Below are 18,864 nucleotides of genomic sequence, written 5' to 3' on the forward strand. Positions count from 1 at the left end.
TCATTGAATTGTTTCATTTTTCATGTCGGGGACTTTTGTTGCTGACTATTATTTACGAGTTTGTCTCTTTGTTAAAGGCCGTATGGTGACATATAATTGCTTATATCCACGTCATTTGTACTTTGACGGATAGTTGTCTCATTGTCAATCATACTACATCTCCTTGGTTTGTTTGTTAAATCACATTATTTTAGTGTCAAATAAAGGAATTAAGAAGGTCTATACTAATCCTTTTTTAACGTTAATAACAATCTACCAAAATCATCAGAAAAAGAAGAGGTTATCTGGACACGAAAATATTTTTTGCGTAATTCACTATAAATTTTGTTTAAGCTATTTGCAATATAGTTCATATCGAACAGGATTGCATTCGATTATTAACATGATTAAGATATTTATTCAACATCATTGTAAATTCAATTTCATATTGAACAAGGTAAGACCATAACAGGAGGGCAAACAAAAAATTCAAAGAAATATGGCCAATATAATTGATATTATAGATAGAAGACAGCTCAAAGATAATAACAAAAGCATACACAGATCACCAAAGAGCCCACTTAAAGCGTATGGTTAAATAAGATTTGTTTTACTTTTAAGTGAAGTCTCACTTGAAATTTTAAATTTGCACTAACAAATCGATCATTTATTTGTAGAAAATATAATAAATATCTACTACACATATGTATGTTGCTTATCGTCGAAATTGGACATTGAAATAGAGTCATTGGTAAAAGTTGTATCTTAACCGTTGGGTATAGATAGAAATAAGAAGATGTGGTATGAGTGACAATGAGACAACTCTCCATCCAAGTCACAATGTATACAAAGTAAACAATTATAGGTCAAAGAGTATAGCCTTCAACACGGATGGCTTACACCGAACAACAAGCTATAAAGGGCCCCAAAATTACTAGTGTAAAACAATTCAAACAGGAAAACCAACGGTCTAATCTATATATAAAAAAAAACGAGAAACGAGACACACTTAAGAACCACATCAACAAACGACAATCTTTTTTATGCTTTAAACATAATTTAGACCTATATCCATCATGTCCATGAAATATATGGTTTAACGGACTTCTTCCTCAACAATGTAATCCATTTTCTTGAAATAAAAGAAAACGGTAATCATGGATTATGTTATTCAATACTCAATTGGTTCGGTTGGTACCAATAATTATCTATCGTTTTTGATGAATTACAACGGAAATCACATCATAAAGACGAATTAAAATATTGCTTTTAAGGATGTTCGCTCCTCTTGTTTTATGAATTTTACAAGATTTTCGGAATCCTCTGGTTTTATCCATTTTTTGCCATCAAAAAATTTTGTCCACTAACCCCTAATTTTCTTTTCATAATTTTATTACATATAGTTTTAAAAGCCATATTTGAAAATCTTACAAAATCCTTGTTATTTTTTCATAGTTTTTAAAAGAGAAAAGCGGACAATGTTAAAAGTATGAAAAATCTAGAGAGAATCATTTCCCGCCAAATTTTCAGTGGCTTATATCTCGAAAACAAGCACACGGACCCTTCATTTTTTTCTGCTTTTTTAGTTCCTTTATTTATATACTATCATTTTATAACAGTCTTTTAAAAAGCTTGTTAGTTTGAAACAGAGTAGTGAACATCCTTAATTATGAATCGATTGTATTTCTGTCCGTGTGAAAGTGTTGTTTTTATAAGTTGTGAAATATTTTTCTTATATTTATCAGCATGACTGTTTTAACAGGCGTTGTCTTTTTTTTTGTGACACTTTCAACCTAATATGAATATATTGATGCAAAATTCCTCTTGAATATACCAGTGGTATACCAAAACATTAATGCATCAGCGCAACAGGATTTAATATTATTTAGTGCAAGATAGTTATTGGTTTCTACATGCTCTATATTAAGCTGTTTATTTTGATACTCAGCGATAGATTTTTGTAAAACTGCGAGTTTAACAAAGAATACATTTTATCATCCGAAAGATGATAATCAGAGTTTAGTTTAGTTCAAATGGGTCTCCGGAAACTTCATCACACACTTTGCTTATTTTCATTGTAGTTTTACTACAGAAATTTAAATACAATATCTTGCGTATTGAACCTTTTGACAAAGGGAAATAGAAGCAAAGATATGAGTTCACATATAATGGTGACCAGTGTGAAGAGTTCAACTGGTTTCACTACCGTACATATTGACTGAGATATGCATAATCATGCCAACAGTTGTTTTCTGTAGTTTAACGCCGTATGAACATTTTGAATTATAACTTGTAGATCTATAGGACTAATACTTTCTATTTAAAGAAGCCTGTTAAATAAACACATTAACTTTAATGAAATAATATTATATATCTTTACAAGTGGCCAACAGTAAAAGCTATAGTAGTTACCGCTCGACTCCGTCCATCTGTCCGTCCAAAATACTTTGGATAGGAAACTTTCACCAAAATTGTCTTGTCTTCTATAGAAGGGAACGATTTTATTTTTGGTCTGCAGCTTGATTAAGCTGAATTTTAACGTGTAAGTATTCTTACATCTGCCATGCATCCACTTTCTGTTAGCCGATAGTTTGAAATTTTACAACACCCATTGCACAAGAAAAATAGTTGTCAAACTTTTATGTCTTCTTTAATAGGATATGATTGTATATTTTGTCTGCAGCCTGATATTGTTGAGTTGAAGTGTGTCACCAATTTGTTTACATCTGCCGTTCAGCCACTTCTTAAGTGTCAATAGTTTGAAATTGTACGACACTCATACTACAAGGAACATTTTCATCAACCATTTCTTATTTTCTATGATTTTAGGGAATAGTCAGTTATGCTTTAGCATATATGTCATCGCAATCAATTGTATGCAGCAATCCGGGATTAGAAACGGCATTGGTTCTGTATTAAAAAAAAATATGCCCGTACCTGTATTACACTATTCACTTTACTTAAACAAAGCCGAAGTCGACTTTATACTTTTTTTACTTTTTTGTTTAAGCCCTTTATGTTTTCATTGTTCTCCGATAATTCCTTTATTAACCTTCTTATAATGTTTGTTTGCAACAAACCGGCAGAAAATTATTTAGGAAAATCATTTCTTGTACACAAATACTGCGGATTCATTATTATCCCTAAGCTAATTTGTGTCCGTTGCATTCGACTTCCCAATCAGATTGTTACCTGAAGAATTATATTTACGGTACCAAGTTTACAGCACCAGATACACATGTTGATAATGAATGTCTGTTCAGTGATAGTCGAGGCCAAAATATGTTGAGAACCAAAACCTAATACAAACGTTATAGAGCTGATCAACCACAAGGACCCAAAGTCTAGCCGAAACTGGACAAGGAATCAGAGCTTCGCATGAGGGAGATATATTCCTTAATCTAAAATAGTCGAAAAGTTGTTCACTGTACATTTTAGCATGTGCAATGAAATGCTTGTCGTGTAGAAAACATGATCACAATCAGTTAAAAGTATGAAAAATTGCTTTGCAAAAGGCTGAATACGGCATGCAATATGTTTGCTTGGACCTACCTCGTTTGACATTTCGATATGGAGGCAACATATGGCAGAAACAAAAAATGAAAAGGCAACCTCGTCAACACAAAACAGAGGTATATCAAATTTGTCGATAGGGTAGGCGAGGTATGTTATACAGCTTCGGTCACAAATTCCCAATACCAAAATTGAAAACTAAGACCATGCATGCAAATCTATATGCTTATGTAAAAATGGTTTCATGTAATGGATCCGTAAGTATCACTGCTCAAGACAACCTTATCTTAGATTAATATGCTGTTTATGCAAGCACGGATGAAATTTCGAAACTTTGGGACCTAGTATTTTAAAGCCTTTAGCTATGAGAACATCCCATACCTCTTAATGTAAATAAATTCAGACAGGAAATCAAACGGCCTGGTTAATGTACAAAACAACAAACGCAAAACTAAGTTTGAATATTATGTATGTTTAGGTAGAGTAAACTGTTGAAGCGGATTAAAATGAATAAAAAAGAGTTTGGCCTTAGAAATAGCACGAAAACAATAAACATATATAAAGAACTGCTATTAAGAAGTCAACCAACGATCTAAAACAATAGACAAAATCAATTTGGAATACATAAAGCGCAGTCTCGATATGTTTATTATAATAAAACGAACACTACTAAAGATCAACAATGAAAAAAAGCCTCAATAATCTAATTTAAAATATTCTCCGATTGATAATCAATTTCAAATGTTGGCTTTTTAATTCTTTTGAACTTCAAGTTTAAAAAAATCACTCGGACGTATTGACCAGTGAAGGATTTGGCTGTTCTGATCAGTTCATTGTGCATGTGGATTACATTGATTGTCCAGCTTTCTCTTTCCTCTTCCCCCTCCTCAGTTTTCGAATTTGAACATTTATTCTAATGAAGGTGTTTGGACATACATACACAGTGCGTACTATCATGGTTTTGATTTTCTATAAATATAAAACTAATGACATAATTTTAAACGTGTCTGTGGTAATTGCCCTTTTAAGGGTTCTTAATTGGAAGCTGTTTATATGACCTCAGTAATTTGTATATACTTTACAAGCGTAGAAGCAAATCAAATGAGACATATTGAAGAGATAATACTTTTGTGATATGTTGTTTTATAGTTGTTAATCATTAATACAAATTTTACAAATTTCAACACTTTCCATTACTTTGATTATAGAAATCGTTTTATTTTTTAAATATATCTTGTAATCAAAAAGTATATATAAGATTTAATTTATATAAAACATTTCGGGGAATTATTTTCTCCTAACTGCAATGTATTTTATCTACTAGTCGATTCATTAAATATTCCAAGAGTTTATCGGTGGTAAGGAATATCAAGCCATGGGAAATTGTCAGACAACAGTTAAGGAATTGTTCATACCTGAACTTTTCAATATCCTGTTAGAAAAGATGAATGATTGTAGCATATACAAATATTGAATTTAACTTATCAGACCTTGCTTTTCTCAAATAAAATTTGAATTGCTAATTTCAAGGTCATGGAAAATACCTTTCATAATATTAACCAATTATTATCACTGAACAGATACAAATCTGAAATAAGCATTTTGACTTTCATAAATACCTGATAAGTCCGGATGTTTTGTTTTTTGTTACTTTCTAAATTGTAATCTGTTAGAAAGTTGAGGCATTTGGTAAAAAAAACAAATCGGTAGTGCCAAAGAAACAAAAAATTCATTCAGAAATAAAGGATTGCTTTCCTTTTACAAGTTCAGATTCATTGTTTCATATTGAACATTTGGCTCAGCTGGTTATCTTTGTAAGCGTATTGAATTCCTACAGTTAGAATTTTTCTGTTTTAGGAATATGTATGTGTTTTTCATTATTCAAATATGATAACATGAAAGCCTTTCAAATACTTTTGCTGATGCAATTGTAATTCTTTTGTCACTAATTTGACACACACGTCTAAAACAAGAGCTACAAAGAAAACACTACATATTCTATTTGATAATGAATTGCATAAAGTTATTGCATATAAGTAAAGTTTAATGACTTGTAAACATACTGATAAAAATGCTTCCTGTTTTAATTGTTATTCACTAGTCATTTTGGGGCACTTTATAGCTTGCTGTTGGGTGTGAGCCAAGGCAGATACAATCTTAGAACTGCAACAAAAACCAAATACTCCAATAAGACAAACGAAAACTTTTGCACGTACAAGAAGATCATACAATTTGAAAAAAATAAGCACTAACATGAAACGAAACGGTATAAGAAGTTTAATAAACACAAATTACAGTAACATATCTTGGCTTATTGGAGAGTGCTTGAAGAGGTGAAAAAAAGTTAGGTCAAAACATTTTACCTACTAATGAAAATACATGCCGTTCAATACTTTTCCTTTTCTGGTTTTGTCAGCACTTGGGTGTTTAAAACTATGTGTTTGGTTTTCAAAATGTTTTGGCCTCATGCATCACTGTAGAGACTAACTGTCGATTTGCACAATACAATTGGTACAGTTAATGTATTTCTTAAGGTAGATAGGGTGTCTTCCTCCATCTTGGATTTTGAAATACCAGAAAACAGTCGGTCTAGATTTATAATAAAAGGTGCAAATTTTGAGAATAGGTGGTAATTCATGTGTAAGAATATTCATTTCAATATAGAAAATGACATATTTTATCATATTTATGGTTGTATTTTACAAAAAAAACAGAATACTTTTGTTTGATTCTATTTTTTCCAACTTTGCCACATAAGGGGAAGCAACTCAAATGTAAGGGCAGATAATTCACATAATGTTACTTTTACAATAGAATGTGTTAGGAATTTACCTATTTTATTATGTAGCATGAAAACGGGTCCGGTGACCCCATTTTTTCTTTTTCTTATCTGAAAGCATACTATTAGACCTATCTTCTCATATTTTATCTCAAAATTCTATGGTGTAGTTTTCATTTTATGGCAGAAAATTGGGTTTTCCATGCATAATCTATACAAAATCTGTCAATTTTGCACAACCTGTAGCGTGAAAATAAGGCCCGTGACCCATTCTTTTTATTATTTTTTTTTAAAAAGCATGATATAAACTACATTTTGGCAAATTATTAAAAAATTCTATGGATTATAATTTAGACACCCCATCTACCTTAACACTATACATTAAGCAAAATGAAATCTACGAATTAAACAACAGACACAGCGATAGAACAACATCATTATAAGTATTCTTACTATATCATATAGGCCAGTTATTAACAACTTAATTGTGCAATAAAAAAATTGTTAATGTTAACAGAACTGAAATAAACAAAGTATGTTTACCTTTGAAAATAAGTCTATTCAGTTATAGCGCCACCTCCTTGTCAATGTCTGTAACAGAATCAACTGGAATAAACAATATGATGCTCATATTATTCGTTAGTTATTCCTTCAAGAGAAACGGACGATAACCAATTTGATATTAAAACTCATAAATCAAAAAAAAAAAAAAAGAACTGAAAATACTATGTCAAACCATGAAGAAAATGAACAAATGAAAAACAACGGTCTATAAACCACTGCATCAACAACCAAAAACTAAGCAACACGAACCAAATTAAAAATTTGATGTGATCTCAGGTGCCTAGGAAAGCTAAGCATACGCCGCTTCACATTTGACATCCGTCGTGATACGCCTATAAAATATGTTATATCAGGTGATAAGATATCACACCATAGCGGATTGGTAATTAACCCTAACCCAAAGACATCATCAGATTCCTACATCGTCGGTTATGTAAATTTTCTAACTTTTAAAACCTCACGGAGCGTGCAAGAGAGAGAGAGACGCAATATACCAAAGGGGCATTCAATCTCATAAGTCGAAAATAAACTGACATGGCCAAAAAGGAAAAAGACAAACAGACAAACAGACAAACAACAGTACACGAAATTCAACATAGAAAACTAAAGACTGAGCAACACGAACCCCACTAAAACATGAGGATGATCTCAGGTGCTCAGGAAGGGTAAGCAGATCATGCTTCATATGTTACACCCATCGTGTTGCTCAATTGCAATTTTCAATTCAAAAATGTTTTGTGAAAAAGAGTTGACAATATAATAATAAAACATATATACAATGTAGTGTGTATGACTACCCATTAGACACCTATCCACTAAAGTTCATATAAAGTGGATGCAAGCAATTATAGCCAGCCGTATGGCCTTCAACAGTGAGAAAACCCATACCATATAGTCGGCTATAAAAGGCCCCGACACGAAAAATTCAAAACAATAAATTTGAGAAAACTAATGCATAATCTTTAACAAAACAATTCACGAAAAACAAATATAACAGCCATAAACCAACGATACTTACTGAACAGACTCCTGACACGAGACGGGCACATAAACCAAGGATAAGGGTGGTACAGCACAACATAAGAAAAAAACTGTTACAATCAGTTACAATTGGCTAAACTCAAACGATCGGTACTAGGCACAAAAACAAATAACATAAAACTAATTGACACATAGCACCAACATTAGGGTACTTTCATTTACTGAAATCTAGTTCAAAACAGTTACAACTAATAAACAAACCAGGTTCTCCAAGACACTATAAATTATTACACATGCAACGGATTTGCTGTAAAGACTTTATAAAATGTGTGAGAAACGCCGGACCTTGCGTAATTGCAAAAGGAATGTAAACAGTATCAACATTTATCTCGTTTTGACAAACTTTAGGCCTTTATTTCAAATTAACGGTTTCTCAAATTGTCCTCGTCTTGCTTGTACTTTGTACTTTATTTAATGACATATAATTCCACATGTTGATATTGATACAACTGTATGCTTATTGTTATTGTCTCTATCAAAATGAACATGCATATGAAATATGATGCTAATATTTCCATTGGTCCTCAATACTCGCCTTTTAAAATGTTTTATTCGATCGCAATTATTTGTCTTTTGTAGACGAAACGCTGGTCTGGCGTGCAAAATTTGGTATCTCTGATGAGTTTATCTACAACCACGTAGCGCACTGGGTTGATGCCACTGCTAGTGGAGGTTTCCTCCCCAAGGGTATCACTACCACAGTAGTCAGCACGTGTGTGTTGACATGAATTATCATCGGCCTGGTCACAATTATAGATTAACTGTTAGCAAATCTTTGAAATTTTCATAATATTTAGAAATTTATATCCCAGAATTAGATTTCCTTAAAATTAGCTGCATTTGGTAAAACGTTTTAGAATTTTGGATCATCAATGTTCTTCAACATCGTTTATATTTGGAAATTTTTACTTTTTTGCTTCAAGCGTCACTCATGAGTCTTTTGTAGACGACATTCGCGTCTGCAACGCGCGTCTGGCGTACAACATTTGAATCCTGGTATCGATGTTGAGTTTATATCTAAAAATTGTAAGCTATATAACTATAGTTTTATTTAATATTCAAGTCTTTACAAAATCATCATTTTTGTTATCTTTGAATTTTTACTACAATGAGAATTCTTCTTGATTTCAAATTTCTGAAATCGCAATCGTACCTTCTAAGATTTGCGTTAATGAGAGAGTGTACATCTTGTTATGTATCTTATGTATTTAAGCTTCCCAATTGTAAACTTTCCATTTCTATGTAGCAACATTCCAGCAGAGCCTGCATACGGAGTATGTATCTCCCAGTTGATACGATATTCCAGGGCTTGTGTTTCCTATCATGATTTCCTTGATAGAGGGTTGCTGCTCACAAGGAAGCTATTAAACCAAGAGTTTCAATTGGTGAAGTTGAAATCATCCCGTCGTAAATTTTACGGACAGCATCACGAGTTGGTTGACCGCTATGGAATATCTGTTTCACAGATGACGATGGATATGTTCCAATGTCGTAACTACAATCTCGTCCCCTTCCTCTGAATGTGACCTACCGAATTAGAAACATCACCGGTTTTGTACTAATATGAGTAACACGACGGTTGCCACATGTTGAGCAGGATCTGCTTACCCTTCCAGAGCACCTGCGATCACCCCCAGTTCTTGGTGGGGTTCGTGTTGCTCAGTCTTTGGTTTTACATGTTGTTTTGTGTACTGTTGTTTGTCTGTTTGTCTGTTTCTTTTTTGTTCCATAGCGATGTCAGTTTATTTTCGACTTATGAGTTTGAATTTCCGTTTGGTATCCTTCGCCTCTCTTTTGAATGTCTGTTTTGATAAGCAGCAATTAACTTACATCATCCGGTCGTCTAGGAATCGTTTTCATCGTAAACAATGTTCGAGAACTCGAACTCAAAGAACTGTTTTGCAATATGTTACCTTTTGTTGCAGTTAAAGTTGATATGATGCAAAAGAAATATTAATCATCCTTCCAGACAAAAGTCTAATCAACACGTAGTGGAAGTCAGTACAGGTCTACAAGTTATGAATGAAATAGAAATGTAATAATTGCTGATATTTTCCAAGTTGAATTATAATAAATATGATTTTCAGTAAGGTATCCTTTAGAACTCTTAAGAATTCAAAACAAACAGAATATGTTTCTTACATTAAAAATCAACAGAAGATTGCCAACGTCCTGACCATGACTTCAAATTTCAAAAGAAACCCACAAAGTAATACATGTAATAGGCAAAGTAAGAGGCAAAGTAAAAACAAAACACAAATGTAAACATGAGGTTTAACTAAAAAAACAAGAACCACACTTAAATCTGAACTTATAGAGGACTAAGGTTCCTGTAATTTGATCAAATATATCCGGCTTACCATTGGGGGCTTTATGTTCATGCGTCGTAACATTATTTTGTGCCTTTGGTAGTATCGGTTTAGTAATTTAAAAATTTAACAGAGGATAAATTTGTACAATTCTGTTCAGTCAGAGAAATTGAGATACCTCATTCGACACATTGTTGACATGAGATTATAAAAACTATGTGAACATCAAAAAAGTAGAATCTATTACAATTTATCTACATATAACAGCAATTGAAAAACAAGTATGATAACAAATGAAATACAAGAAAGCACAACTGACATAAGCATAAGGTTTATTTTATTTATGTTTAGCATGTATAAATATTGATTGAAATGTATATCATTTGAAACTTCTATGTTACATTTAAAACTATTATCACGCTTCAATATTTCTTTTATATTTTAGGTCAACAAGTTTAAAGTTATGCAGTTCATATGAACAAATACCACATACGAAATTGGAAATTTTATATACGGAAGCTTACTTAGTAAACTAAAAATAGAAACCGGTTGATTTTAACAAAGCGTACATGTAAGTAGTTATCTCATTGATTTTATTAAATGTATATTTGTATCAGATTTATTGTGTACACAATTTGATATCATTATACTTTTTGTTTATGTTGTTGATATCGATGGATAAACAGAGTAATTTAACCTTGTTAGTAAGTCATACGTCTTGTTACAGATGGTATATGGTGACAAAAATGGTATGTCTAGCTGTTTCAATATATCAAGTTATTTAGTAAATTAATGTTTTTCAAAAAAGTTAGTTTTAAAAACCAGACGTGTGGGTGTAGCTTACTGGTCATCGTGCTTTCCAATGTCCGGAACAGCGTTAGTTTTTGCAAATTTTTATTCCCTACAGTTTTTGTCATTTGCGGAAAATGGTGTTGATGATAGAAAGTTATTTTAGATTAGATGCCATTTTGAGCTGGACATACTTTTTTCAAGATCAGTGAACGATTAGACAAAACATACACACCATGAAAATAAAACCCTCTTTGTATTTTCAACCGTAATACTGAACAAAAATTTTACTCCAGGCTCACACTTTCATATCACTGTAAACAGATTTGTAGATACTGAAACATATGAAAACAGGTCAAACAAATCGTAATATTAAAACTACGTTATTATGAACTCTTACATGTTGATCAGTCGTTAGTTTTCTATGTTGTGTTGTGTGTCTGTTTGTTGTTCAGTCAAAGTGTACTTTTTAGAAAGTTTTAAAGACCTGCACTTAATGCTGGATTTCTCTCTATGGTTATTCTCTGGTATCTTGTTTTTAATTTATTTCTTTGTCAATGTTTTATCTTGTGGAAAAACATGACCCCGCTGATTAGAACATTGAGGAACAGAGCAACATGCTGATAACATTAAATATATGAATGTAACACTTATTTTCAACTTCGGAAATATTTCTTAAAATTTCCGAAAAACATTCCATATTCCGTCAAAATCCCGATTCCGCAATTAAGATTAAGTCCCAAGTACTATTATATATATATATGTGTTATCGGAAATTTTTATTCGTTAAAAAAGCTATTATAATATGTAATTCAACTGTACTTAACTACAATTGAAAATCACAACATAAAAGTTAAGGTAAAAACAGAAAGTGAATTATTAATAATTATCTAATTGAACATTACGGACATGTCAATTATAATATAGTTGTTGATAATTATGATTGACTTTATAACCTTTTCACTGTAAAGTATTCTACTATTATCAATAGCATGTAAATATGCACACTATTTTTAGGAAATGATGATAAATATAAACCAGGAAGATAATAAAACTGATTACATTGTTTAGCAGGTCATAACATGTATCCATAAGAATCGAAAATATGAGCGTTCAGTGTAGTGCTGATGGATCAAAGAGTAAGGTTTATACATTTCCAACGGACAATATCGTCGCTGATGTAGACTCAGGATCCAAAGTCTATTGTAGTGGCCAGTTCGGAGGTTTTGCAGAAAATCGAGGCGTTTTCCATAATGAAAGTAAAAACAACATTTCTCAAAACATGCAAAATGAATATATTGGTTCGGTTGTACAGACCACAATAAGACAACATCAAAATGGGATAATCAGTTATCAAGGATTTGTCGCACATACAGATGAACATGCAAATGAACTAATTGAAAAGAAACAACAATTGCTGTTCACACGAAAACAAATTGGTGACGGAAACGAAAAGCGGAGTAATCGTGCAAAGTTTAGATCTTACTCAAAATTGACAATTCGGAAACAATCCTTTATTGGTTGGCAATCAACGTGCACGTTACCAATATGGATGTTTGCTATGGCAGGTTTCTTTTACAAAGGTAAATACAAGTTTAACGGGTTGCAAATCCACAATAATAATACCAGTCGCATTTGCAGGTTGGTTTCCCTAAAAATAATGCTTTTATATATATTTATAAAGCGTCAAGGTGTGTCCAGGACTTTCTAAAGCTTTGTGGTAATTTGTAAAACAGCACAACCCTGTTTCAACTGTTTTCGACTGCATTTTGTGTTCTTTTTTTTTGGGTTTTTTTCGGTTATTGTTTTTGTTAAATTATGTAAATATTCATGGTAAAAACATCAACAGAACAACCGAAAATGCCAAAATAGGAAATGATACGCAAAATAACAACAAAGTATTATTTATTTAAAAAAAAAATACTTCACTGCGAATTACAATTGAATTGCATACTTTGAAAGTTGTCTCTTTCTTATTCTATTGACATGTCATGCATTAGTGTTTTCCTTGAATAAGTAGAGTTGATTGTAGTTATTAACAAGGAAAATAATGTATACATGTACATGAAAAGAGGATGTATGCATAGGCTAGATTTAGTCCAGTGATTCAAAAATAAGAAGATATTCTTAAACCGATAAATGTATAGGTTATACATATAATCACAAAACATTTGTTTGTTAGATGTCAATTTTCATATTTTATCTTTTACGAAGTTATTTTTGTTGCAAGTCAAGTTATATCGTGGAAAATAGATCTAATACGTTTAACTTAACAATTTATATTATATATAACAATTTGGCAGAAGTTTTAGCTCAAACATATTCATTAAACCTCACTTTTTTTCCAAATTTCATGCACAGTATTTGTTAAAGTGCATGACATTTCTCTAAACTTGATCGCATTTCGTAATATTTTTAGCCTGCTTCGGCATCAAATGAAGCATAACACAATTCTTGACCGGTACTCTTTTCAATTACATCAGATTAAATAAAACAATACAATTCTCAAAACGGAAATCATTTTCTTTTATTTTTAAAGATTTTCTAACAAATTGCAGTGAAATGAACGAAGGGTCTATATCTATTACTCATTTATTTTGTTGAACCACGAGTAACAGTTAGAGCAAATTACAGAACACTTTCTGATCTAATACTGCTAAAAAAAAATTTTTTTTCATTTCTATTGATACAGCTTTCCTGTGTTTTGCCACAGTATTTTTTTTTTTATTTTGCATTACAAATTTGCTTAAGGGTTTCACACTTATTACGTGCATGTAATTCTAAAATACCGATTTCAAATACGTTTTTAGCTAAAACATTATAAACCATGTTAAGAGTGTTGTTCTTTCTTAAACGGAAGCATCCTGTACATGTAGTATCGGGCACTTGTAGGCCGTGCTTTCCAAATTGCTAGTTGGACTGTGCAGGATTAATAGTGTCTAATCTTTACAACATATACTCTTGATATGTAAAGGGTGAGGTGTGCTCATGTGTACATATGAAACTGATTTAAATTTCATCCACAGATCGTGCAAGTACGACGTCAATCTATCTATATGTGTTTTGTTATTTTGGGGATTGGTATTGATGGCATTGATTTGATTTGTTTCTGTTAAATTTCTAGAACTTATATAGACTCTGGATGATTTAGAGCTTGTCATCTTGATGTTTTTACGATTGCATTATTCGTTGGGTTTTTTTTTCGTTTTTTAGCGTTTACCTCTTATCTTTTTCTAATCACACGTGTAAACGTTCGAAGGACTTGTCTACGAAACAAACATTAAATCGTAGATTATTGCGTTTGATGATCACAAACACATTAATTTTACCCACAACTACCGTAACCAGCGATCCTGCACCATTGTTTCCATAGGCTTCAACATATCTGTTTTGGATGAACTAAATTGTAAATATCTGTGACCTTATCTAACAAATCACTAAAGCATTTATTTTGATAGTCTCATTTCCCTCTATTGGTCTTGTGTCATGCTAGCAGAAATCTTGTATTGATAAATTGAATTCAACAAGTATTAACATGACATAAGTGATGGTCTTGTGACTGGTATGGTCGCCTTAATAGGGGTTAGGGTCATTTATTTTACCACTTTTATTCTATCAAAAGATTTTAAAATTATGTGTTGGTTTGAGGAGTAAAACAAAATAGTGGTTCTGTCAGTCAGAATACTTACTGTATGTCAATAGGGTCACAGGCCTTTCAAAGGAAAATTTTGATATTCTGGGAGCTAGCAAGATAAACATCTTGCTGATCAATTTGCTCTAGAACAAAGCAATAGACTCATCTCAATCTCTATTTTGACCTATCATGTGTATGAACAGTTCCCATATTCAGCAGCAATCAAACAATCTTGACCATAGCATGACAACAAACTTATGTCATAAATATCTTAGGGACAGATGTTTGGATACGTACACATATTGATACTGTATTCAAAATGTGCCATTAACCTAATAAGCGTACTTCCGTTTATTAAACACTTAACTATAGTATACATGTTGATTTCCAGCCCGTTGGTTGTTATGGTCGAGAGTTTGTTTTGTCAGCTTTTAAGTCTTCCTCATCCTTTAAATTATCTAGGATTTAGGTACTTTTGTTTTTAAATCTTCACAATAAGAAGTTGATCCATGAACGGATGCATGGTTTTCTATGATATACAAAACGGATGTGCAGTGTTTTTGTTGTTGTTGTTTTTTCAACCATTTAAAGTCATAGGAAAATTCATACTAACAAATGTTAAAAAAACCACAGTGTGACTAAAAAAAGTCTGATAAAATACAGAAACTAATAAATGAAACTGTGCGCATTTAAACATCTGTTGTTTCCTTGTTTTGTTTTGATATTAAATAATCCATGGCCAGTAATCGCATGTCCATGAATTAATTTAAACACTTTGAAATCACACAATTGAAGTATTGCTCTCTTTTTTTGTATATCACTCGCCTGTAAGAAACTCATTTTCAAGAAACAAAATGAAAATAACACAAATTTTGTTCGTTCGCCTTAGCTTTATTTTTAGAGCTGATGTCCAAAGATCAAGATATCAAAGGTGTGTGGCCTAATCAGTGGAAATTATCAAGTGACCATATGTATCATTTTATTTTTTAAATAAATAATTGAAAACTGCAATCCTATAATTGTTTTTATATATGAATGAATAAAAGATCTGGGATACATCAATAAGACAACAACGAACCTACAGTTCACGTCTCTTTAACAGGATTTGCCGACATCGTGGCTTGTTTTGAGTGTGGTCTGGTACATAGACGATGGCAGAAAGATGACGATCCTGTCAAAACACATAATCTATTACAACCAGACTGTCCATATATAATAGATCTGATAGCAGATGGCATTCAGTCGTGTGTAGACCTTCACAAGTTTGAATCCAACAGTTGTGAACAGGTAAGTTTTTAGTCCCCGAGGGTATCATCAGCTCAGTAGTCAGTACTTCGGTACTGACATGATTTAACAAACTTTTCTAAAATTGTCCGTTTTTAAATTTTGAAATTATTAAGAAACTAAGGTTTCAACTCCCTCAGGCAGATTTTAGAATGAATTTGGCTATTCATTTTAAGTATTTTTGTCATATAGCTCTTCAACGGTTTCGGTACTTATTCATCCTCGGATTTCAAATGTTTGGCTTTGAGCGTTCCTGATGAAGGTAAATCCAGAAAAGCGCTTCGGACGCATGAAATTATTAAACGTGTTGTTTTCAATTTTTTTTCAAGTGTCCTAAAATTTAATACCCTCAAGTAAAATATCTAGTAATAAAATCACTTTCCGTATTTGGGGACAATTCCACTTCAACGCCATATTCCAGGATATACTATATAAGTAGCCTGAAAGGTAAAAAAAAATGGTTTCAACAAACATGGACACATATATAAAGAAATGCAGATTTTCTGGCAATTTGTATTACTTAGATACTTGTGGCGGTATCAGTTGATGTGGAATAGTAATCGTTATCTGTTCACAATTAAAATGTTTTTGCTGGCTGTTGTGAACCCATAAACCAGTACAGATAAAATCGGTTTAACGACATGATATGACTCAATATTGTTAGTAATGTCTATCTATGATATCAAATTCGGTTTAATGATGATAACAATTTTTGTCTACTGAGATTTCACACTAATAAAAACAAAGACACAATTTTTCCTTAAAGAACGCAACAAAACAACGTTATCTATATAATATATTTAGAGGTTTCGCAAGCTATTTTTATTTAAATCTACGTATTCTGTTTTAGAATATCGAAATGAATGGTAAGTAGTATACTTTTAGTTTTACAATTATGACCCTAATTAGCAAGATTATCAAAAAGACGAACATTTGTTAGCATTTTTTTTGGTGTCTGTTTTGCTCTAAGAACATAGGTCAGACCAATGTACAATGGATACCTCAAGATTTAAATACCATACTTTGTCTTTACTTTTTTATATTTTGTAAGGTTTATTTCGTTAGTCTGATATCTTACGTGTCTGCGAGACAGTTTTACATTAATGACGCTACGTGATGTCATAATTGTTGTTGCTCGCATAGTTATCTGGCATCAAAATGAACAAGTTCGATGTATTTCTATAATTTAGTGGTTGTCGTTTGTTGCAGAATATCATACATGTTTTTCGTTTATTGGTTTGTAAATCTGACCTTTAGTTTTTCGTTTTCGTTTTTTTGTTTTACATTTGTCATTTCGGGGCCCTTTATATTTTTATATCTTACTATACGGCATAGGTTTTGCTGATTGTCGAAAACCGTACGGTGACCTATAGATATAAACTTTTATGTCATTTGGTAGGGAGCTGTCTCATTTGCAATAATAACATACTTTTTTTTTGTATAGTTGTCTCAACATAGAGTAAAAATATTTTGTTTCATTTGAAATTTAAAATAACTTTAATTTTCAAAAAGTCTTTCAATCTTTTTCACAGATGACGACGGACATGTTTAGATTGTCGTAACCACAATCCTGTTCTCTTATCCTCAAATTTGATATACCTTATACATATGATAAGATTTATCACCGGTTTAGTACTTTCATGATCTTGAGCAACACGATAGGTGCGTATATTGGAGCAGTATCTGCACACACTTCCAGAGCTCATGAGTTCACCCCTGGTATATTGTCACTCCTTAAGTAACACATGTATTATATCGTAAAACAAAGTGTGCGGTAACATCTGACATGCGGTTTATAGTTGATTTTTTATATATAAATGGTGTCGTCACATCCTCTACTTGTGAATCTAATCATTGAACAGTTAGTCTCTTATGTAAAATCACAATCATTGAACACAAATTTAGAGCATTAAACAAATTATTACATACTCAACCTCCGTATGTTTTAAACGCCATTGGGTGAAAATAAGTTTTTTTCTTTTCTTTAGATGCTTCTGATAGAAATAAGTACGTAGCAATTACGTCTTTGTCTTCAAGTTCACTAGACACAACGACAGATGAGAGACTGCAGTGCAAAGTTTGTCTAACAAATCCACTGCAGATAACAATCCAACCATGTGGCCATTTTTCATTGTGTGAATCCTGTTATACACATCTAAAATATGAAAACAACAGATGTCCAATTTGCAGAGGACCAATAAAAAATACCATTCGAACATACGTTCCGTAAGAACATTTCAGAATATAAAAAATATGTTATATCTCCAGCTATAGAAAAAAAAGACAAAAACAAACATTAAACTTTATATAGGCTTTGGTTTTTGAACGCTTTTGTTATAGATAATGAAAATGTTTGCAAATGTTATACACTCTAATCAAAGACGATTTGAAAATAGTAACAAAGAGACTATGTGTTTCTTGAGTACTAATTATATCTCAATTTGTTAGATTTGTACTTTATTTGGAAAGTTCGTATAATTGTGTAATTATATATGTTTTCTGGCGTGCAAAAGATTAATCCTGGTATTTTAATATGATGGGTTTATTTAATAAAGTATTGAAGAATACATATACGTTCAACTATACAACCTTTTAATTTGGCGGTTTTTAACAGGTCGGTACACTACATGATCTTTAAACGGGTATGCATAATTCAGCATACTAATGTTCCCGCCTGTATACTGGTTTGTTTACATAGTACTCATTGTTTTATCTGGATTATTGACCTATCCAGTGAATGAGTTGCAATGCATGATAGACTACTGTAATTGTATAATTATCGGAGAAAACGTGTTTTTTATTGACATGAAAATCAATTTTTCTCAAATTGTACGGAAACAACTTTATTCTTTTCTTTTTATGTAATTACATTTATAGAACATGCTATAACGTATATTCATTTTATGATCAGATAAACATCCTGTGAAAAATAAAGTTCGAAACACCTGCAACATAGCCACTAGTATTATGAA

At 31.9% G+C, this 18,864-nt stretch overlaps 1 protein-coding gene across 3 annotated transcripts; it reads left to right on the forward strand.

Annotated features, from left to right (window-relative positions):
- The first annotated feature begins 10,641 nt into the window (after positions 1–10,641).
- On the forward strand, positions 10,642–18,459 carry LOC127731752 (baculoviral IAP repeat-containing protein 2-like). Of its 3 annotated transcripts, none has more exons than XM_052240594.1 (5): positions 10,642–10,756; positions 12,049–12,557; positions 15,711–15,895; positions 16,743–16,758; positions 17,881–18,459. In XM_052240594.1, the coding sequence occupies exons 2-5, from the start codon at positions 12,080–12,082 to the stop codon at positions 18,120–18,122; spliced, it is 921 nt and encodes a 306-aa protein (XP_052096554.1). In that variant the 5' UTR covers positions 10,642–10,756; positions 12,049–12,079; the 3' UTR covers positions 18,123–18,459. The 3 variants fall into 3 exon arrangements, with proteins under 3 accessions (XP_052096554.1, XP_052096556.1, XP_052096555.1); XM_052240596.1 differs by having other exon boundaries at positions 10,652–10,756; positions 11,992–12,557; XM_052240595.1 differs by having other exon boundaries at positions 10,655–10,756; positions 12,046–12,557.
- The last annotated feature ends 405 nt before the right edge of the window (positions 18,460–18,864 follow it).

Source organism: Mytilus californianus, unplaced genomic scaffold, assembly GCF_021869535.1.
Source record: "Mytilus californianus isolate M0D057914Y unplaced genomic scaffold, xbMytCali1.0.p SCAF_20, whole genome shotgun sequence".
NCBI lineage: Eukaryota > Metazoa > Mollusca > Bivalvia > Mytilida > Mytilidae > Mytilus > Mytilus californianus.

Bases quoted from the DNA above. Each gene is read 5' to 3' on its own strand.
- LOC127731752 (XM_052240594.1), top strand. From the start codon at position 12,080: ATGAGCGTTCAGTGTAGTGCTGATGGATCAAAGAGTAAGGTTTATACA. The intron at 12,558-15,710 runs GTAAATACAAGT...TCTCTTTAACAG, and splicing joins GGCAGGTTTCTTTTACAAAG to GATTTGCCGACATCGTGGCT.